General features: G+C 40.2%; 2 protein-coding genes across 2 annotated transcripts in view; one reads left to right on the top strand and one right to left on the bottom strand.

Annotated features, from left to right (window-relative positions):
• Positions 1 to 13759: 13759 nt before the first annotated feature.
• LOC146443399 (uncharacterized) lies at positions 13760 to 22469 on the bottom strand. Its single transcript, XM_085049215.1, has 4 exons — positions 22465 to 22469; positions 19714 to 20943; positions 19573 to 19631; positions 13760 to 18012 (listed from the first exon to the last, which is right to left on the bottom strand). The coding sequence occupies exons 1-3, from the start codon at positions 22467 to 22469 to the stop codon at positions 19574 to 19576; spliced, it is 1293 nt and encodes a 430-aa protein (XP_084905341.1). The 3' UTR covers positions 13760 to 18012; position 19573.
• Positions 20217 to 23124, top strand: part of LRIG3 (leucine rich repeats and immunoglobulin like domains 3) — a 40097-nt gene continuing 37189 nt past the window's right edge. The window contains exon 1 of the mRNA XM_085043962.1: positions 20217 to 20625. Coding sequence (XP_084900088.1) covers positions 20435 to 20625 — 191 coding nt within the window. The 5' untranslated portion in view covers positions 20217 to 20434. The remainder of the gene's footprint in view (positions 20626 to 23124) is intronic.

Genomic DNA, 23124 nt, shown 5'->3' with positions numbered 1-23124 from the left:
CAATGACAGAGCTGACTGTATCTCCTCACAACTGTACTGCTCCTGAGATGAAGAATACAGGACTAGCTCCATTCCTTAGGGTTTTACCAAATAGGGGATGTTCAGAGATAAATATTAAGCCTATTTTATTCAGAGAAAAGGAACTACTATGCTTTGGGATTTTTTAAGATTTTCATTTTCAGAGAAAAAATGTTACATGATTTCAGTTATAATACACTCTATATTTCCAAAGCTGCTTTCCAAAAGTACACATGAATTCACATTAACCAGTTTTGCTACATACATTTAGCTCTTTTTTGCTGTTGAAGATATTAACTAACTAAACCCACATTAAATTAAGAAGCTATAAAAAGATTTGCACATCATTTATTTTGAAACACAAGCTTAATTGAACATATTTTTTTACCTACAGAGGAGCTTTTTTGTTTACCTGTAACCACACAGTATGGTGAGATTGCCACACAAATGGAATGGGCAAGTGAGGGATGAATTTGGTCTCCAATATTTCTGACCTTATATTAAATCAGTGAAGAGAATATAGGCTCAACAGAGATATACAGTTGAATGAGCTTATTCCAGAAAAAAAAAAAGTAATGAAAACTGGAATATAACAGAGAAATAGATGAAGATTTCAGAAGAGATAATAAAAATATTTTATTTCCATCTTTTTTTCCTTACATTTTTTATGATTCTGTACTCTAATTACTTTTCAAGGTTGATGATTAACTCTCCCTATTTTAATCAGGAGAAATGTAAAAATCTATGATTAAATAAATTAATTTGGTACCTATTTACATCTTTTTCATTCTTACCAATGAATCTTCTACATCAAAATAATGTGTTCCTTGAATTGCTGACTAGTTTTCCTTAACTAGCCTGTGGGGCTGTTTATTATGTACAGAACATTATTCACACTGCATGTAACTTTAAAGCAACAGACTTTTCTGAACAATAGTTTACAAACACAAACCATTGTTTTTTTATTCCAAGGGCAAAGAACCAGATTTTGCTCTAGAGTGCATGAGCAAATCTTTTCCTCTTTTGAAATGTGCAGAATCAACACAAACTTGCACCCAAAAACCTGGAAGTAGGGTTTTTCCCACTGAAAAGCACAAACAGTGTTATTGTATGGATATAATCACACATTCTGAAGTTAGCACACTGTTATGCCCCAGTCTGCTCTGTGAGTTTGGGGGAAGATGGTTTGGTTCAGTCTGGGTGGTGCATGGGTGAACCAAAATTCTTAGGAGGTTCAATAACAAACTTTTACTTGCAAATTTTACAACATTAAGGTAGAATAAGATAATGTGGCAAATTTTAAAATGTAGCCATTTTGGTTAGAACTACAACAATATAAAAGTGTGAAAAAACACTTAAGAAAATGTTTAAGGGAAAAGGAAGAAAGAATAAGAAAGGATAAGAGTAGAAAGGTATACAGTCAGTCACCACCCAGGGGTCCAGCAACAAGAGTTGGTTGCTGCAATTCCAATGTCTACTGGTCAAAGCAATGGTTGCAGTCTTGATCTGTCAGGGGTGGGAGAAGCCCACAACACACAAAGTTCAATGAGTTAATTTATGTTCAGGTATAGGTGGGAATGCCCTGGTACCTCTCCTGCTGTGGGGAATTTTGCACTGTGTGAGTATGTTCCCTGTATGAGAATGGAGGCTAATATAAGTGATTTGAATAACTTTCTGAAGATGTCACATTAACTGTAATGAAGACTTCTTCTTTCATTGTGTGGCTTTGAATCACACCCAAACTAGATACTCCAAACAGTCCAAAATCTGTTCTAAAGCCCCACCAGGCAATCCTTTTGGATGAAAAAAATTACAAATCTCAGATTTTTAAGGTGCAAAAGTCTCTTCCACAACATGCCTGATGACTGCTCACACTAGAAAAATTCAAATTTATTCTGTTATTGTAGCAATAATAGAAGACATAATAAATGGGACTGAAATTTATTACCACAAAAATAATTTAGAAAAAAGAAATGGGCTAAAATATTTTTACTTGGACTACATTAATTAACCCTCTGTTATATTAACCCTCTGTTCCTATAGCAACTGCAGTGGAGTGATAGAAAATGGGAAAATACCCAAATAATGAGAGTTGAACTACAATTGGTTTGCCTGATGCTAGGTAGAATGAACACAGCAGAACCCTATTACACATTCCTCATAAATTGACTCGATTTAGCCACAAAGTGAGCCCAAAAATGATGTTTTTGCTGTCATTTATTAAAGAAAAACGTGACAGTGAATGTTTTACAGTCACACTACATGAGCAAGTATTGTGGATGAGTAGAAGAAAACTGATGCTGTACATACTTCAGAGGTGTTCATTTTGGACTATTTCTGCTCTGATTCTATGGACTGAATACCCATGTCTTGGTTAAAACTGATGGTAGGTTCAAAATTATAGGAGATGATCATAGAGTATCTGACTTGGAAGTTACTCACAAAGATCATTGAGTCAAACTCCTGGCCCTGCACAGGAGTAACCCTTGATGACCTGACAGACAAAAACATGGAATGACTGCTCAGTCCTCTAAACACCATTTTCTTAGAAAAATGTAGAATAAAGCACCCAAAACATCACCAAAATCAGAGCAGAAGTCTCAAAAAAGTATCTACTTAAACTAAGAAATACACAATCATTTATAAGTTTTGCAATCAAACCTCAGGCTGACTGAATTTGCATGTGAGAGCAATGGGAGGCTGCAGATTTTTTAGCTGGAGCCACTAGCTGTTAAGCAAATATCTTTCTTTCAAACTATTCATTTCCCTTTTGGTTTTAAGTTACAAGGGCAAACAGAGCAAAAAAAAACCCAAAACCTGAAGCAAAGAGGCACTGATATTCTGCGAAGGAACCAACCAGAAAAAGGCATTCCTTCATTTTCTCATATTCGCAAAAATGGAAATCTGAAAAGTGAAACACTAATGGTACTTTCAAAGTGTTGAGTATCTTGGGCAATTTAAATACTTACTGCAGAGAGAAAGACATTTCCACAGAGTTATTCTCTGCCAATATCAGAAATTCTCCTTTCTTAAACAAGTAACAGCTCAGTGTTTCCAAACTTAAAGAAAATGTGAACTGTTATGTTTTCCACAGAGCAAAAGAGACATGTTTTCTTTCCTGGAATAAGTAATTTTACATTAAATGAAACAACAAAGCCAGAAAAATATAGTAAAGTATAATAATAATAATAATAATAAAATAAAATAAAATAAAAGCCAGTTCCATCTGGAAGCTAGGACCAGAAAAAGTCCTGGAAGCATATCTCACATGGAAAATGGAATCGTGGAATTGTTACTGCTGTATGTGACAGTTCCATATACCTCTGTAATGGCACTTCTGCTGCTTTCCTCTGGAACTAGAAAATATTTTACTCCATGATTCAAATGTTTCACTGTATTTGCTATTCCTGACTTTCTGTCAGAAGCAGTTAATATTCTAGAAGGCTACAAAGTACTTGTTAAAAATACATCAATTATGTAAAAATAAAGTAGTATGGACCAGTCTAGAAGTGATGACATTAACAAATACTACTGGTTTCAAATGAGATGATTTCTTGACCTGTATAAAAAACCCACAATTTTTTTCAATCAACGACCAAACTTTCCTTCCTCAAATTCCAATTTGAAGTTATTCCTAGAGAACAAGCAAGGATAAAGGAACTCAAGACAGAGACAGACTGACTGCAAATGTCTTGGTTAGTATGGTACAATTCCATACTGTGGAATGCAAAACAAAGAGAGGGAAAAGATTAGCTATATAAAAAGTATGAAAAACAGAACAACATTATATCTTAATGTCACATTAACAACTTAGAAAGCAGCAATTAAGAACTTAGAAAGCATTCAGTGATGAGGTCCCTGATAGACCTAATCCAGGATTTTTATATCTTCATGATTTTTAGATGATTTTCAGGAAACACACAGTTTCAGATCTTTGATGAGAGACAAAATGTTCCCAATGTACAGGACAGCTATAACTGCACTTTCTGGAGCAGCATTAACACTGCAGAGAAGTTCATGTTCTCTGGAAAGTGATGAGTTCCTGGGATGGATGGTCTCATCACCAGTAACCATGACAAAGAAACCACTACATGTTACTGAGATGCTACTGCAAGGATAAGGAAGAACTCACTAACAGCATTCCTAATGACAGAGATACACATCAAAGCATACCTTCTGGCGACAAGCATTCTTACAGTTCTATAAAGCAGAAACTATCTGCAAGATAAAATATTTTGCTCATCTATTGAGAGTGCTGAGAATGGCAGAGTGTAGAAAAATTCACACTCCAGAGGTAGCCATATCTCAGGAGAAAATGCCTCAGGAAATTAGTCCCTATTATGGATAAATCCATAAGATGGAGTTTTGTTTAAAAAGGCAGGATAAAGCAGTAGCTCCAGAGGATTTGGAAGTTGGCACAAAAACTTTTGTTTGAGATACATGTTTTAGATAAGCTGAGGCCCATCACAAGCAGAAATGCTAAATCAGTAGCATACATGGATTTATGAAAATTATTCCTAGTCAAGCAATCAACAGAACAAGGAGATCTGTAATTTATCTTTTAATTATTAAAAGTTACAAGAATTACAAGATAGCAGCCGGTTAATACTCCATTTTTTATGAAGTGTGCTGAACGGAAGAGAAAACTAAGTTCACAAGAAAAGATGTCTGCATTGCTTGTAAAACCTATCAACTGTTTGCTCTGGTTGTGTTGTGACCTAACACCACTCTGACCAAGAGTTTCTTATTCCTTCATTGCACTTCCCTATCATCATTTCTACTTGTATGCACTGATTCTCAGCTTACAAATTCAGGCAGACACTCTTTTGATCTTTGAAAGATGTGTAACAAACCTGACTTGCTGAGACAACAGGCCTCCATGCCCCACGGTAGAATACAAATCAGTCAGTGTCAATTGGCAACTTAAACATAAATTATCATCTAATAGGTGCTTTGTAAGCAAATGAAGACAGAGTTGCAAGACACCATAGAGTGTCACAGTAGTTACCAATCACTGAATCCCACCTTGGTGTATTAACTGCTTACAAAATAAGTAACTATCCTTAGTTACTTAGTTGCTCCAGGCAGTGTGAAGTGTGTACTAGGACTCTCCAGCAACCAAAACCCAGGCAGGGCTTTGACAACAGTAGTCTTGGGACTTGGAAAAATTTATGGTACCTGACTGCTTCTATGGGCCTAAGTCACTCACTCAACAGTGTATTTGAAGACAGTGGAAACTGAGTTTTGACTTATATGCTAGAATTCTGTGCTCAGGCTATCCTTCCGTCACTGAATGGAAGCCAAATTTACCAGTTTAATAATCTAGAAAATATATGCTGAACATCATCCTTGATTATTTTAAAGCAGAAGTAAACTCTCAAACTCCCTTTGTCTTGTTTTCTGAGAGTGACTTCATTCTATACATCACTTTTAAGTATGTGCTTTTTGGGGTTTTTTTTTGTTTTGTTTCTTTTGTTTGTTTCTTTTGGGGTTTTTTTTTTGTTTTGTTTGGTTTGGTTTTGGTTTTGTTTAGTTTTTTTATTTTGGTTTTGTTTGTTTGTTTGTTTGTTTCGGGGAGTTAGTTTTTTTGGGAAAAAGAGGGAGGGAAAAAGAGGAGGACATCAGCAGTTCCCTTTCCAAACCATTTTCCAAATACAGATTTTATTTTTCTTTACATAAAATTTTGATAATCTTGTAACATCCCTTTTGCCTGATGGTAAGACAGCCCTTTCTGCTTATGTAAGAGAGAAAACTGAGAATTATTGGATTTGTCTACAGACATCTATAGTCTTTCCATGACCTTATGTCTCTTCGCTCTTCACTCTTTGGATAACACAAAGTTTTGGAGAAGGAAAGCAGAAGGAGAAGGAGTCCATCTGCTAGTAACAAGAGCTCTCCCCGATGACCCCTAATATTTCCAGTTGGAAATCCAAAGAAGAATTAATGCCTTCTTCAAAGCCTGAGGCACAGACAACTTTGCTTTCACTCCACTGACCACAAACCAGAGCTGCTGACCTTCTTATTATGTGGCAGTCAGTAAAAATCAGCTCTAAATTTGACCCTAGCTTTCCTCAATCCTGTGAATCAAAGAATCACAAAGTACCTACCTGTGTGTAGACACAAACAAAGCACAACCTTCTATTGTTGTTGAAATTTGACAACATTATTCCAAAAATGAACTCACACCTCTACAGGCAATGTGATTCCCAGAGAACTACATGTCACTGAACTGAAAGACCTGATTACAGTTATGAAGTAATTAATACGTATTTATTAATTATTATTTTATTGCATTTATTTTGGAGAGGCAATAGGCTATCTGCAAAGCTCTTTTTAAGCTGTTTTATATCTTTGACTTGGCTTAGCTTGAAAATTACTACATTTGTTCTGCAGGCAATGGGAATGGATCTTGTTTAGTCTGAAAAAAATATGTCCCAGTGTCTCAGTTATCAAATTCCAACTCAGAAACAGCAAAGGAAGTTACTTTTCTCACTTATTTCATTGCAAAGGCAAAGGACATGTTTTGTCCAGCTCTGACCAGTTCCTATGAAATCAGACTCTAAAGCCTTAGTCATGCCATCAATTCCATCCTTCTAGAAGTCTGAGCAGTCACAAAACCTGCATGAAGTAAATGGGCATCTGCCTACTCACAGTTCATAGTCCAAGTGTAGGGGTTGGTTTATGGTCTGTTTACTATTTGTTTCACAGGCATTGTCCACTGTCTGATGGATAGGATATTTAGTCACAAACCAAGGAAATAAGCTAGCTAGAACTGAAGAACTGCAAGTTCCTTATGGTACCCATTGCTGCATTTGCATTGTGGGTTTGGGTTTTATGGTTGGTTGGTTGGTTGGTTGGTTGAGGTTGGGTTTTTTTGCTTTGCTTTGCTTTATTTTTGGGGTGGGTGGTTGTGGCTTTGAATTTGGCTTTTTTTATATAAGCAATTCTCATAACAAAAGTTTGTGCACTCTTTTTTATTACAAAAATGCAAAACCTTGTTCCCTTAAATAAAGTCCTTTCCTTTTAATGGTAGAGCTGTAGAAAGTGAAACATTTGATTAATATATTCCTTGGCAATTTTCCATCAGCCCAACCAGAGACATGATTGTTTTCCATAACAATCTTTTCCCCAACAACTCTTAGTAGAGGTTCCCTTTAAACCTACTATGGCTGAGCCCTGGCAGTCCTCAAGTGCAGTTGGTTTTACTATGCTTCTTTAGGTATGTACATGCAGCTGTTTTAATTATATTTTGCTATATTCTTGAACGAAAAAATATTCTGACCACTTTTAAAAATCCTAACGATGACAATCATATGATTGACTTCAAAATTTTTATGGGTCTAATTTTCTCATTCTATTTCCTTTCAATATTTTGTAGTCATCCTAAATTGATTTTAAAATGGAATAACATCTAAAAAAGTATTAAAAGGGGTTTTTTTACCCCTTAGGTAATAAACATCTTGAGACTTCACGACAGATCTCTCATCTATTTTGTTAAAACACATCTTTATTACCTCTTTCAGCTAACATGAAAAGATGCAAGCCTTTTACTACACTAAAAGCTTTTTGCTGTGCTGAGCTCAGAGGAATAAACATACTTGAATCTACCAGTGATGCTCTCAGAAAGTAATTAACAAGGGACTTTCTAGAAAGGTTAGTCCATTTAACATGCTGATTAATCAGATTTAAGTATTGAATTTGTAAAATCAAAAGTAGTTAATACCTGAAGTGTGTTTAATTGTACAAACAGAATTATTTTCAGAAAGGAAGAAGTGTTTGGTAACACATTTATTGCCTACCTATTCTGTCTGGCCAAACATTTCATTTAAGGGTTTTCTTATTCTGAAAGTAACAGGCAACAAACATCCCATGGACTTTAGTGAGAGCACGGCTGGACTCCTCTGCCGCCGGAGGACACCACAGGAATTGCGACATTCACTCGGTGATGTGCGGGGCTGGTGCCGCACAACCCAGCTGACTCCCAATGTCCCGGGTGGGAGGAAGAGCTAATCGGGCAGGTCTTGCAGCTCTAAATACTGCTATGCATTGGAAAGGGCTCCTGAAAGCTTCTTATGACCTCTCAGTCAAGGCAACCTCAAAAAGCAAATAAATAGCAGACAAATACCTTATAAAACCCCAGCTGGAATTATTATTCAATGTAACATAGGAATGCTCTGCCTCTTTCTTAAAAGCAAACATAATTTGCAAAGGCTTCCTAAGTGGCTTGTCACACCCACGTCTTCATACGAAGCTAATGAAAGGAAAGTGTCAAATGTCCCATTGGGTGAAACAGTCAAACCTTTCCTCTGCTCCGTGGTCAGCTAAAGCAGGGCACTTCCCTGGCCTGTCACTTGTACACCTACTTTTTTCTCGATTTTCTTACATTCTAAGTAGTCTTCTTTATTGCAATCTAATTTTCAAAGTACACACCACTATACATATGGATTTAACGTGTTGTACAAATAATTTTCAGAAAACACCGTGCTCATGTCTTTTACGACTTTAAATAAGCGAGTAGACTGCTGGAATTAAAAGACCACTCATGCTCTTAAAATTAAACAGCTCTATAATTGTTTCCAAAATGGAGGCCTAAATTATTTCTTGTCTCTATTTCCAATATCTACAAGTTGTATTTATTATTTGCTATCCTCTGTTGTATTTACAATCTATACTAATTGTAAATATACATAAAACCACTTTTTTACCCATTCTTTAGGGCCACAAATTAAAACAAGAAATAATAGCCTTGGCATCAGGAGCTGGATTTTGATGATCCTTGTGGCACCCTTCCAACTCAGAATTTTCTATGATTCTGTGATCCTACAAGACATTTTTCACCACTGTCTCTCCAGACCTTTTGTTAGCCTTTACTGAAATTTTCAGCTGAAAATTTTATTTTTAAGTGATCAATTACAAAAACACCCAAAAAACCCCAAACCACCATATCAGATTTAGTGATACAATCTATTGACTGCTCTACTTAATTTGTCAGAATCGATAAAAAAAGTTCCCAAAATAATTCACCAAATCTGTTGTACTGCAGTACATCTGCAGCTGTAGTACTGTGTTAAGGTCACTGTTAGACAATATGAGATTACATTGTACTGTTAACTTTGGGACAGAACAGCATCTTTCTGATGACGAGAAATGCCTGGCCTTTTCCTTCATGTGGAGAAATGCCAACCTCTTTAAAACCATGCAATAAAACACCCATTAGCTTCAGTGTTATCCTCCTTACTTGGTGGTTTGTTTTGGTTTTTTTTCCTGTATGTGTGGCAGTAACATATTCCAAGTTTAGCATCAAAGAGACTCAAAGTTGCAGCTGTATAACAATTTGGTGAGTTTGAAAGAGTGAAGCAAAGGTTTCTCATCTGGGAACTTCTAATGCCTCAGCAAGAAGGATGTTTCTATCAACACCGCAAATCACAGAAATCCATGGGGTGCAGCAGGATTTGCAGGTTTTCTTGCCAGGCTGTTGAGCCTGAGGCTGACAGAGACAGTCTCAGTTGAAAGCTGCACTAGCTGTGCTTGGAACCCACTGTACTTGAGGCAAAAACCCATGCAGTACATGAAGTTAAATATATGTGACCAGAAATTTAATGAAGTACATATAAAATATATTTATGTGTATATATGAATTGACAGGTGCAATATAAAAATGGTGTCTTAGCATTCAAATCAAGAAACCAGGACAAAATCGTGCATTAAAGAACTGCAGCATGCATGCAAACTTTGTGGCTTTAGACAAGTTTAAGACAGCACTAGAAATGAAAGAACTTATAGTACAAGCACTGATGCATGCTGTCTGGCTTGTTTTCAACTATTTTTCAAATTTTAAACCCCTGTACATTACTTACTGGCATTATGAATGTCTGCCACGGTTATGAAAATGATCTTGTTTTTCTTGTACTACAGGTTCCATGATCATTAATACCACACCTGCACACTACTGGAGTAAATGGAAGTGCACATTGGAGACAGATCAGGTGTGAGCACACAACTGCACTCTGCCAAATTGGGCAGTAGGATATTTAATGCTATCTTTAGGATCCTATACTGGCTTTATTTGAGCTACAGATAAATCCATTCTGATCTTGCATAAAGCAAAAACAGGGAAGACAATATTTGAGACGACAAAGCTTCAAAGTCAAAGATGTCTATGGAAAAAATATTTAATTCATTTGAAGAGGCAGAGTGAGGTTTTTTAAGTTCAAGGGACTGTGCTATTTCTAGACTCAGACTCGGTGCACAAAAACTGGATTTATCACCACATTAAATGATACTCTTCAGGCCAGAATGTATTTGACATGCTCTTTTCAGTGGTAACAACCATTTAAGGTGCATCCAGGACCCCTAATGCCTTGCACTGGTTCATATTATAGCAGCTGGCATCATTTGTGGGGCCAAATGACAAACTAAACAAATGAGCAGAGCCAGGTTAAAAATAACTCTAACAAAAAAGTCACGATCTGGCTTCATCTAAGGTACCACAAGCAGCTGTGCTCACACCATGGAAAGGATGGTTGGGGCAGGTCTGAGCAGGCAGCGTGCTGGATGGGAAAATCTGAAGCCATGGCTGCTTGAGAAAATGATGTGAGGAACTGTTCACAGGGATACTTACTCTGTTTGCTCTCCACTACCTCACCCTGCCAACTTGAAAAGTTGTCTATGGGTATGGAAAGATCCTTAAGCCACAGGCAAAAGGCTATTCAGGCACACCTGCTCTGCTGAGGGAGTTTTGCTACAGACAGCTTAGGGAAACAAAAACCTGCTCAAAATGCTTGCAGCTATAATGACTTTCCCCAACGACTCTATTCAGGTCTGCTTTGTTACCAGTCTAACACTCAAATCTAGTTCATGAAGGGGAACTGGTCAGAAAGAGTTCTCAAACATCCATCCTGTTTAGCCTTACCATTCTGTCTCCAAACCTCCTTCTTAAATACATGCTCGAGTGCTCTTCAAATCACTGTCATTTTTCAATAGTCCATTTCAGCTCTGCACATCAGTGTATGCTACTAAATAAAGAGGACAACAAAGGATTGTTTGCATTTGCAAAATAGCTTCTCTGGTAGAATTATTCATTTGTGTGAAATGCTTTTACATATTTTATAATTAATTATGCACTTAATTCTATCTCTTTAAGACAAATGGAGAATGAAGTATCTGGAAAGCACTAGAATAAGTTCAAGAGATTTAAAATGCAAGAGAAGTCAGGCAGCTATACCTAAAAACATTTAACAAAATTCTACCACTTAGCTGTTGCCATTTTTTAAACAGTCATATTTAGTTTTAACTTTGAATGCTCTCTTCTTGTTGATTTTATTTTAACATAATTTATGGTTTATTTTTTATGACATGCAGTCCTATACATGCATAAAAATAACATTTATTTATAATTTATTATATTAATTTATATACTGAAACATACACAAGGCTAAGTTTCTTGGCTAGATCTCTTTTGATCTATTTTTAAACAGAATTATTTTACAAATAAGATGCAAGTCCAAGGGTTTAACATTACCCCAGGAGAATTAGTCTCTGAAGAACACATTGCTCACAGCTGCAGTGAAATATCCATCACTGAAAATTTCAGCACTTTTAATTCCATCTCAGTGACATCAGTGGGATAACGGAAATATTACTCACATGTGGTACTCGGTAAGGACACGTATGATTTTATCAAAATTCTATAAAAGTAATTTTGTGTTTATCATTAGCAGTTTTTTCTAACAAAAAATCAGAACAAAGATATTACTGTGGTGACTTGGCGTATGTGTCATGGATTTTTTTTCATTATGATTAAAATAAGATATAATTTTCCCAAGGTTTAAAATGATCGGCAAACCTCTTCCTGTTTACTTTAGTTTATAGCTTCTTTATTTTAATGCTCCCACAAAATTGGGAAATTCATACTGTAGCAGTAGCTTAGCAAATCTTATGGAGAATTTGCTAATTATAAGTCACTCAAAAAATAACTCAATTATTGAGTGCCTGCAATTCAGTGAAAGTCATGGTTTCTTAATCACCACTGCCAGACTTGGGCCCAGCCTGACCATGTGTGTGGCAGTACTTCTTTGCTTTTGACACTGTACATGTGGGCCAAGGTACATACTATCCCACCCTGTGGCACTGTGTCTTCTCATCCTCGGATCCTCATACCTTGGATGTGGTAAGATGCCGATAGTGTTGTTCATATCTTTCTAGAAGATTGCTTTTTCTAATGCTGAGGTCACTACAGTCCAAGGAGGACTGAACAATACACTATTTGTCTTGTAGCAGTGCTAAAGCATTGCACTCTTTTATCCTATTTATTTCCTCTCCATACGCTGAAGGGCAATAGAGAACACAACTGCAAGAAGAGTCCCTGAACCAAAAGTTTCTTCTTTGGAGTTTACAGCACACTACCAGGAAAGTATTTGAAGAATCAACATAGGCAACTTTCTGCCCCACTAAATACTTTCTTTGATAGATCAGAAGGTGTAGAGAGGTTAGTGAAAGGGAGAAATGACTGAGAGGAGATGACTAGGCTTCAAAGCTGGAAGGGAAAATACCAAAGGAAAAACTTCACAACTGACATCATGGAAATGTATGCTGAGGGTTATCTTAGCTTACCCTAGCAGAAAATCCACTTGACAAAGTTACATAGGATCAAAAGGAGTTCTGTGACCATTACGAAACGGACAAACCTCAGTTTCCGAACAGGGTGATTGCAAGGGAACATCTCCAATTCAGAGACTTCCCAGACTGTGTTGCCTGAACGTCAGAGGTGTACAAGAGGGCACAGAAACTTTTGCTTGTATAAGGTTCCCCAAAAGTGTCAGAGCCATGAACTGGATTCAAGCCAGGATCCCTTGCATGATTCCATTCCTTACTGCTGATTCCATATTAACAAGATCAAAGCAAAGAGTGTGTTGCAGACCATTGTTCACCAATCTCACCAGCTGGTGCACAGGACTGGTGTTGGTTGCAACTCCTGCTGGGATGTAGCTGGCACCCAGCCCATTCAGATCTGCAGGCTGTGTTTGCTGCTGCTGGATCCAGCCTGCTCTTTGATGCTCCGGCTTGGAAAGTCAGACTTTATTGGCAAACACAGCTATTGCAAGTAACCACTTGAACAGCTGTAGAAGTGGTGCAATGTGTGTTTGGCCAACTTCTTACCAGGATAGTGCTTGCTTATTTTGTTTCATATAAAATTGGGAAAATTCAAGAGGCAAGAGACAGCAGAAGGGGGGAGGGGGGGCAAGTCCAGATGACACTACAGCCTGCTATGACTCACTGGTTTCCCTAAGATGGCAATTGGATAGCTTTGTGCAAAATCTCAAGTGCGACTTGCTACACAGGATATTCATTTTGCGAGAGCTGGAAACTCTGTCTTCCTGAGCTTGCTACCAGCTTTTTGTAGCCTTCTCCATCCCTCTCCTTTAATATCTGACTTCTAAATGGGATATAGTACTTCATATCAGTCCTCACCAGAACATTATGTCTTTCTCTCACATAGAAAACTCCAAGTGATATACCCCAAAATGCTTCCTACACTGTTTATTGTTGACACATATTTATTTGGTTTGTGATGCACTACTGGATCATTTTCCATGCAGTCCTCATTTTGTATGTGTACATGATACTTCACATATGCATAGCACTTTCCCTTCATTTTACTAAGTCTTGTAAGATTTCACCTGTTACTAAATCCTTAGTAGAACTTGTTACATCCACAGGAAACAAACTATTCCAGGGGTCTAATAAAATTATAAACTACAATTCATATTTGTTATAAATTTTGCTTATTATTGTTACAATGATATTTAAGGTACTGACATGGGTTGACGCTGGCTGGACACTAGGTACCCACCAAAGCCACTCATTCACTCCCCTCCGCAGCTGGACAGAGGAAGGAAAATATAACGAAGGGTTCATGGGCTGAGACAAGGAGTGGGAGAGATCACTCACCAAATACCATCACAGGCAAAACAGGCTCAACCTAGAGACATGAAGTGAATTTATTACTAACAAAATCAGAGCAGGACAATGAGAAGTAAAATAAACCCCTTAAAAACACCTTCCCCCCACCCCTCCCTCCTTCCCAGCTCTACCTCCTACCCCAGCAGTGCAAGGAGACAGGGAATGGGGGTTAAGGTCAGTTCACCATTTGAGGCTTCTCCTGCTGCTCAGGGAGAGGAGTTGTTCCCCTGCTGCACCATGGGGGCCCTCCCATGGGAGACAGCTCTCTGGGAACTTCTCTGATGTGAGTTCATCTCACAAGCAACAGCTTCCTGTGAACTGCTGCAACATGAATCCATCCCACAGGCAGACAGTCCTCCCCAAACTGCTGCAGCATAGGCCACTCTTGCATGGGGTGCAGTCCTCCAAGGACCAGCTGCTCCAGCATGGGAGCAGGGCCCCTCTCTCCATGAGTCTCCCACAGAATCACAGTCTCCTTCCTCTCAGGCACCCACCTGCTCTGGTGTGGGTCTCCTCCACAGGCTGCAGGTGGATCTCTGCTTCCCTGTGGACCTCCATGGGCTGCAGGGGCACAGGAGCTTCCCTGTTGCCTTCACCATGGCCTGCAGGGGAATCTCAGCTCTGGTTCCTGGAGCACCTCCTCCCCTTTCTTCTTCATTGACCCTGGAGTCTGCTGAATTGTTCTCACATGTTCTCACTCCATTCTCCTCTGGCTGAAATAAAACTGTGCCACCACATTTTTATCTTTCTTTTTAAATACGTCAGCACAGAGGCATTAGCCCCATTTCTGACTGGCCCAGCCCTGGCCAGCAGCATGTCCATTTTTGGAGCCACCAGCAATTGGTTCTGCTGGACGTGGAAGAAGCTTCTAGCAGCTTCTCACAGAAGCCACCCCTGTAGACCCCCTCACCAAAACCAGGGCATGCAAAACCAATACAAGTACCCATTATAAAAAAAGTTGAATAAATATGCTTCCATATTATTCTATTTAGCTATTTAATTTGTATCTTTGAAGCCACACACTTAGAATCATCTGAAAAAATAGGGTCTAGACTAAACTAGTCATAAGGCCCTTTCTAGCAGGAGAAAATCTCCAGAGATTGATTCATTCTAAATGCCTTGATTGCCTATTTTAGAAAGGTAGCAATCAATCCCTGGATGTATCTTTCTCCACTGACTACAGAAGAAGCCAATATAAATGCTTTAGAAGAGATACCAAACTTCTAAATTGCTAAAATTACACAAGATGAGTCCCAGCTGCAGCTCGTTCGCCCCTGGAACAGAAAATCAGACATAAATTCTTCAAAGATTTAGGGCCTAACTCCCATTGATTTCTCACTGTGAGATTCTTTAGGCAGGTGACTTCAACGAGAGTTACACACCTAAAGGTGGTGAATACTTAACATCCGGGCTGCAAAACACTGATAAAAATTTTACCAAATCAGCCTGTGACTACTTAAGCAGATACAGCCTTCAAGCCCTTTTTCCTGTAGCAAAAATTTCCATCTCCACTACAGAAATGAACATGTGTTTGAGCTTCAGGTACCATAACCCCCACCCCAAGCAAGGGGAGGAGGGAAGAGCCAAAGACATTACTGTCAGGAAGAACCACTGCTAGGTTCGACAGTGCACTCTTTCAGATTCCCTTTTGGACCACTTCTTTCTTAACACAAAATGTTTACTTATTTTAAAAGATTATTTAAAAATCCTCAACAAACTAAAACAACGGGTAGAACAGACCTGGCAGGTGTTTTATGACAGTAGCACTATCCTGAAATTACATCTACTTATTTTTATTCAAATTGACAACATTTCAACTTGAGTGTTCCTTAATGACATAAAACTAAGTCTTCTTTTTCCTCTTTGAAGTTACATCAATGTAGATGTTGATTGTTTAATTGTCCTTCCAATCAAGCACTTAACTTCCTACTAAGCCCCATGCAGGACATGACTTGAAGACATTAACAATCGTCACTAATGTGGATTGCCTTAGGATGTTTTAAGTTTATTTGTAATGGAGGCAAACACTCACTGTTTGGATGAATTCTATAAAAGCTGAACATTTTCTGCCCTAGGCAAAGTTTTCAGAAAGAGTTCATATGGTTTTTCTGGTTGTAATCAGTGCATTCAAATTATGCATAATTTGGTTTTCATGGTTTCACTGTTGGATCACATAAAGTCAATTATAATTACTACTAAAAATAAATTTCTGTATGCACCTTGGAATATTCACTGTGGAGTTATGACACACTAGGAGATTCACAATTACTAGGAAATTATTTAAGATTATTTTATTATTTTCCTCAAATTGCAATGGTTAATCATAAGGTTTGAAATAAATGGCCATGAAGTCTTAGTGCTGCTATAATATAAAGTAGTATCAATTGCTATACCAAATGGGCAGAAGCAAATTTTTATTGGACTAAATTAGTGAATCTACAATAGAGAGTGATGATCTTGAGAGCATGAACTCTTGATTTCCTACTCCCAGATAGCTCTAAATATCTTCTCTGACAATAAATAAAACTGAACTGTGAAAGTTTAGGAATAAATAGACAGGACATTAATTCTGCCAATGCTCCTACAGGATCATTTTGTGACAAGAAAGTAAATAGATGGGCCATTATTTTCTATCTCACTGTATCAGAACTGAGATGTGTCAGAGTGTATGCAATATTGTTCTGCTTTAATTCTGCTTTCTGCTGCTGAACACTACCCAAATCACTTCATTTACCCATGAAAAGTAGAAAATACAAAATGAATACCAGACAGATTTGGATTACAAGGTGATCTAGGAGTACATGGGGACGCTTTCAATTCCTGAGGTGGCCTTAGTGGACAAAAACATTTAGAAGATGTAACTGTTCAGTCCTTTTGACCTTCTGATATTAATTCTGCTGATTTAACAACACGTAACTATATGAATCTATATCTAATAGTCTGACGTAATGCCTTGAGACTCCTTTGCAAACTGAATAAAAAACTTTATTTAGATTAATTGAACTCTTACTAATTTTATAAAAGATGTTCTAATTTGAACTCAGAACAAAAAATGTATAGTATCTTAATTTGGTTTTGCTTAATTTAGCAATAGGTAAATTATTTTCAATAATCTGCTAAACCCAGTCTGATTTAGGGTTGACCTTTTCTGGAAGCAGATTATTTGAAAGAAGTGCCTGATTTCAGTGCATTAATGATATGCAAAAAAATCATAATTAGCTTCTGGGTGTGTCTTTTGCCTGAAGTGAATACATATTTTAAACAACATATGTTTGGACTTGAATCTGTAAACCTGTGCTTATCTGATCTAAAATAATCAGAGACTGAAAATGACACCATTAGAATCAAGCCGTAACACCCCAAACAAAGGGCTACAGCTCACTACACAACCCCCTTTCCTCCACTCCCAACTCATCCAGAGGACTATGCTTGGTACTGTTGTGGAGGAAAATAATCTTGTTAGCCAAAGAGAGAGCTTCAGGGTCTAGTTTTACAAGAATTTTTCTCTGCAGCCATGCTTCCCCCTCCTCAACATCATCCCCTCAGGCTGTCATGGAAAGGGCCTGCCTTTGCATAACCATCAGGAGTAAGTCCTCTTCCTTGTGCAGCTACATGGAAAACTGGATAAGGAAATTATTCCAACTCAGAATTAAAGTGTGTGTGTGTGTGTGTGTGTGTGTGGTGTTAATATTTTTAAGGGGTTTCAGTCAAATCAGTCCCCAAACCCTGGTGAAACCACAGTTATGCTAATACTGATGCCAAACAATGGTCAGCAGAAGTTCCTTGCTACATGTGAGATATGGTAGAGGAATGGGAGACCTCTTATTTTGATATAAGCTTACTTATAAGCTTTAAAATATAGTCCAGCCAAACCTGTGAAGGAAGGATTTGTATTTGCTAATGTACAGTCACAGTGTGCTCTCAACCTAAAACCAATGATGAAGAGACCCCTGGAACTGAGGGCTGCCAGAGCTCACAGTGCTCATACGAGATGCAGAATTGGTCCCTGAGACTTCTGGAGAGCAAATCTCCCTGTGGGAAGAAATATTTTCTGTCATGCACTCTGAAGTGCAGCATATAAGCATTGTAGGATTCGTTATATTGATTATTTCGAGAAAAGAAGCTGCAAAGACAAATGGACTAATTTTCTGAATTGATTTACCTTGCTTAATTTAAAACAGCTTCATATATTACTAACACTAAATATGCATTAGGTTTTTCTAAGGACATATTATTCCCTGACTGCATGAGTGGTTTTCAAAATTACAAAACCAGAAGTTCCTGCCCTTTTCATCTCTTTTTTTTTTCTGCTTTTGTTTCTCAGATTCTCCCTTGTTCCATAGTTCACACACGCACCGTATATATTATTGACTGCTATGATAAAATAAGTTCAAAATGCTTTGTCTCTAATTTTTCTTTTCATTGGATGTTAAAACTGACAGCTTAATGACTCTCTTGCCACCTTCCAGTGAATCACCACCCTTACCAACACTCAAGATAAGAGCAGTTCACTTTTCCCAGAAAACTGAGGCCCTTTGCTGTGCACTCTGGGAACCATAATAAAAGGCTTAGTTACTTTAAATCCATTTTGATTTTATTAGATTTTTCAATAATTACCCGGAACAACATAATGATCTTCCTCTTGAATTTTTGATTACTTTGCAAAAGTAGCAAGTATAGCATATCTTACCTATATATGAACACAACATGTTCAATTGTCCCTATATCTCGGCATTACAGTGTGAAACAACTGGACAGCTAGAACAAATGCTGGAACCTGAGAAACAGAAGGAAGCTTTCCCACTGACTTCAATTGCAACAGGTACAGGCTAAAGATGGATAGCTTCAAAAATCTGAATTTGTCACTGCCCTGCTGGCTGTTTAGAACAGCTAATGTTCTAATGTCACCCTAACATTTCCAAAGGAAGAAGGTTGGAAAAAGAAACAGAAATACTGATATGCCAATGGTACCAGGACAGTTTTCACTCACTTTAAATAAACAAGAACAGAGATACTAAGTAATTTCTATTCTGTATTTTCTTTCTTTGCTTGTTTGATTGCTTTATATGTAGAAAAAAGTGTGTTCCTTCCTTGTTTTCCCATGGTAATTTCCTTAAGGAAAACCAGTGGTCAATGGGGCACAAGCGGAGAAAGCATTGCACAGCTCTGCACACCCTATACACCTGAAAGTCATGTTGACAGTGGCACATGAATGTAGTTACTTAGCACTTGTCAGTCTGGCTCGCAAATTCATGATTCCTAACTAAAATGTAGTTTTGTTCCTTTAACAAAAATCCCTGTCTCATGGGATACACATAGAAACAATAAAATCCACGACAAAGTTTCAGCCTTGCAGATCTTGATACTGTAGCTGTCAAACTTTTTGAGGCTCCAGGTTCACAGCGTCGAAGATGTCTACAATCTTTGATGTGAACATCAAGAGGTGGGAGGGAAAGCAGCGTTCGTGAGCAACTTGATGGCTGCTGCTGCAGAGTAGGGGGAGTGAAGCCTTCAGTAATTGAATCCGTTCCACGGTCCGGGATTACATATGGAACTTGAACAATAGGTATTTACTTAAATTACATAGATTACCTCAGAGATGTGGAATCCGTACGCCCTGCCCACTTCCCTGAACCTTTGGAGCTGGGATCCTGTGGGGAACATAATGGGCTTAATTACGGTGTCTGGACTAGCCATGTAGGACCCGGAAGGCAGGAGTTAACCTCACCTCACCTTTTACATGCCAGTGACCCCAGGCTTGGCTGGGAACCCGCTGGGGCCTCCGGAGCAGCTTCTGGATTACCACGACACGCGCTACCTGGTGCCATGGCAAAGGGAAAACCCCGCGCGAGCAGCGCCTGGTGCCCGTGCCTCCTCACCTCGGCCCGGGCCTGGTGCGGACGCTCGGGGCACGCAGGGCCCTCTGCCCGCTCCCGCCCGCCCGCGGAGAGGCCGGGACGGCGATAAAGTCTCACAATAACGCCCGCCGTGCTGCGAGGCCGGCCATGTGGTGCGGCCGAGGCGGGACGGGGGCCCAGGGGATACCGCCGCCGAGGCCTGGCAGCAGCGGGGAGCAACTCCCGCCCACCGGCTCCCTGGCCCACCGTCCCGCGCCCCCGGCCCGCGGGCCCCGGCCGGCTGTCACATGGCAGGGGGAGGGGGCTGCGGCGGGGCGGGCCGCGCTCGGGGCTCCCCCGGCCGCGCGGAGGCGGGCTGAGGCGGCGGAAAGTTTGCGGAGTGGCTGGCGGCGGTGGCGGCGCTGCGGTCCCCTCCCGCTTTCTGTCTTTACTTTCTTCTCCAGCCCCATCTCCCACCGCCTTCACCCCTCGGCGGCCGCTCCGGGGCATGAGCTGCAGCCACCACCCGCGCTGAGAAGCAGGAGGTCGCGCCGCGCCCGCCTCCGTCAGTGGGGAACGCCGGGGACGGGAGCGCGGGCAGCGGCTCGGAACCCGCCATGCTCCGCCGGCCCCGCACGGCGCCCGCCGCCCTCCCGGCGCTGCTGCTGCTGCTGCCGCTGCTGCTGGGCGGCCGCCCGGCTGCCGCCCGCTGCCCCGCGCCCTGCCGCTGCGCCGGGCACCTCGTCGCCTGCAGCCGCCTGGAGTTGAGCCGGCTGCCCGAGCGGCTGCCGCGGGGGGCGGTGCAGCTGTGAGTATCGGGCGGCGGGCACCGCGGCGGGCTGGGGGCGCTGGCCGGCCCGCCATCTTCTGCCCCCGGGGGCGCGGACGGGCGGGCTCGGAGGGGAGCGCGGGTGTGGTGGCGGCAGCGAAGTGCGGGAGCGGGCACCGCCGGCAGCGCGGCCGAGCTGTCAGCGGGCGCGGCGAGGGCGGGCGGCCGCAGCGGGACAGCGTCCCTTGGGGCGGGCTGCGGCCCCGAGCCGGCGGTGCCGATAAGCGCCCGGCTGAAATGAGCCCGGGAGCGCTGCTCGGTGTCGGAGAGGGCGAGGAAAAAGTTCCATTGACTTTCCTGGACAACGTGCAGTAATCATGAAGTTAACGCTGATTCGTGTGTCGGGAAGCTGCTATCGGTTTTCTTCGTGCAGCTCTTCATTCCCGTGTAGTTTTGGCTCTGGCTCTGGGATGCGTGCCCGCTCGGCCCGAACCCGCGGGAGCGCGAATCCAAGCGCCAGCTGCGGAAAAGTTCCTTCCAGTGACAAACTTTGATAGAAAAGGCATCAATTATGTCAGCTTTCTAAAAGCTTGAAAGTGGCCGAGGGACTTCTCGCATTTGGTTTTAATCACTTGACACTGAAAGATCTTCTATATTAGTCGTATTAATTTTCTATTACATTTTCAAAGTAGATCGAGATAAGGGCTTTAAAGTAAACAGGAAGACTTTCAATTAGTTGTAGCTAATTCTGTTCAATTGCCTCGTCTGGAGGTCATGCTGCTTTACTCATGAAATGTGGATGGCTGTATTGACACCATATGGGACTGAACGCAGGCATGGCTCTGGGAGTTGAATATTTCCAGGACTGGTATAGGAAAGTGTGAGGGGAAAGAAACTTTTTTTTTTTTTTTGGCTTGTGTGATTGGAGCATACGGATCTAACGCTGGATCTGCTTTACATTCAACAACTGGTTTTGTTTTCCATTATATTTCGTCTGTTTTATTCTTTTGAACTGTCTTGGTATGCCAACTTAAGTTTTCTAACAAAACCTAAGGATGGTTTTTTGATACTAAAGTAAAGTTTAGTTTCTGAGCTTAGCATAATCAATGCTGTTAAAATTAGATGTAATCAATAAAAACACAAGGGGAAAAATCACAGAACTTTCATTTTTTAGAGAGTTGCTTTAAAAAGCATTTTGCATTAGCAGTAATCCAAATTTGTCTTTTCCACTTATGTTCCCGAGAGACAATGAAACATATTGCAGGGCTATTTTGTTAGCACAAGGGACATTTTTCTAATTAGAATTCCCTTGGTAGTGTAAATTGCCCTTATGTAAGTTCACATTCCTTTAAAAGTGTGAGAAAATAAGTTCCGCTTGTATAAATAAGCTTTGGTCTGTTGTAAGAAACCCTGCTGTGATTACTCATTGGACAGCTGTGTCACTTGCTTTTAAACTCACAGAAGTACATCTTAGTAGGTGTCACCAAACCATGTGGTCTGGCTGCTTTTGTGTAAATAATTCTTTTGTTTGTGTCAAATGCCTTAGAAGTACCCAGCTCTTTCTTCCTTCCCCTCTTAATAAGAACAAGGAAGAGTGTGGCATTGTCTGTTACCTCCAGCTACCCCAGTACTTGGACCTGGGATTGTGCAATCTGTAAGATAATTAGTGTGTTCAGTTTTACATACGCAAAAATGGTTTGACTAGTCTGGATTATTGTTGCAACAAACTGCAAATTACGAATTGTAAAAGATTGTTTATAAATTTTATTGCTATATGTCTACTGTGTTTTCCGTGGAAGTCCATGGTGGGTATAGCCAAAGGCTAGTAGTTTAATTGCAGGCTTTTCAGTCCTCATGAGAAAACAGCAACTTTTTTACCTCATTCTCAACATATGCAGGCGAGATCCCCCAAGCAGGAGAGTGAAAGCTCTTCTGCCTGGCAAGGTTTAGGCCCATGCTAGGTTTTGCACCTTCCTTTGCCCATCTGTACTCACCCAGATGGAGAGCAGGTTTATGAAATTCTTGTTGCAGTCTTTCATGCCTTTTTTGTTCAAATTCCCTGCTGAAAAAAAATGGGAGTGACCTCAGAGTGGACAAAGAGGAGAAAAAAAAAAAAGAGTATGTGTTATGTTCCCTTCTTCTTGGTGGAAGGTGAGTCTACTGCTTTGTACGGAAGTGGCTTCACAAAGTGGCATGTAAAACAGGCTTTAATTGCCAACCTTACTGTGATTTTAGCCAAAAATACCTTCTTCTGTTACCTTGCCTTCATGAGAGGTAACAGTCTGCTGAAAACTGATAAACTTTATAATGGCTTTGTGTATAGATAGTTTTGAAGTTAGATTTCCATTTAATTCCAAGATGTGTATCCTGATACTGCAAGAACATGGTAGTGTTAGAGCTGGGATAGCAGAGCTGGGAGCATTGGCCAGTGTCCTCCATGGGTGCAAACTCCCACTGGCAGTGCCATACCCTTTGCCAGGTTCACTCAGGAATGCTAGAACTGTCGGTGGGGCAGGAGGGAAAGTCTGAAAAATGGTT

This window comes from Lichenostomus cassidix, chromosome 1Aa (assembly GCF_008360975.1).
Source record: "Lichenostomus cassidix isolate B80296 chromosome 1Aa, HeHo_3.0, whole genome shotgun sequence".
NCBI classification, from domain to species: domain Eukaryota; kingdom Metazoa; phylum Chordata; class Aves; order Passeriformes; family Meliphagidae; genus Lichenostomus; species Lichenostomus cassidix.
This window is presented reverse-complemented; position numbering and strand designations above follow the sequence as displayed.

What these genes read in the sequence shown, in the direction of transcription:
- LOC146443399 (XM_085049215.1), bottom strand. An exon ending in GGGTCACTGGCATGTAAAAG is followed by an intron (nt 19,632 to 19,713) that starts GTGAGGTGAGGT and finishes TGTTCCCCACAG; the next exon opens with GATCCCAGCTCCAAAGGTTC.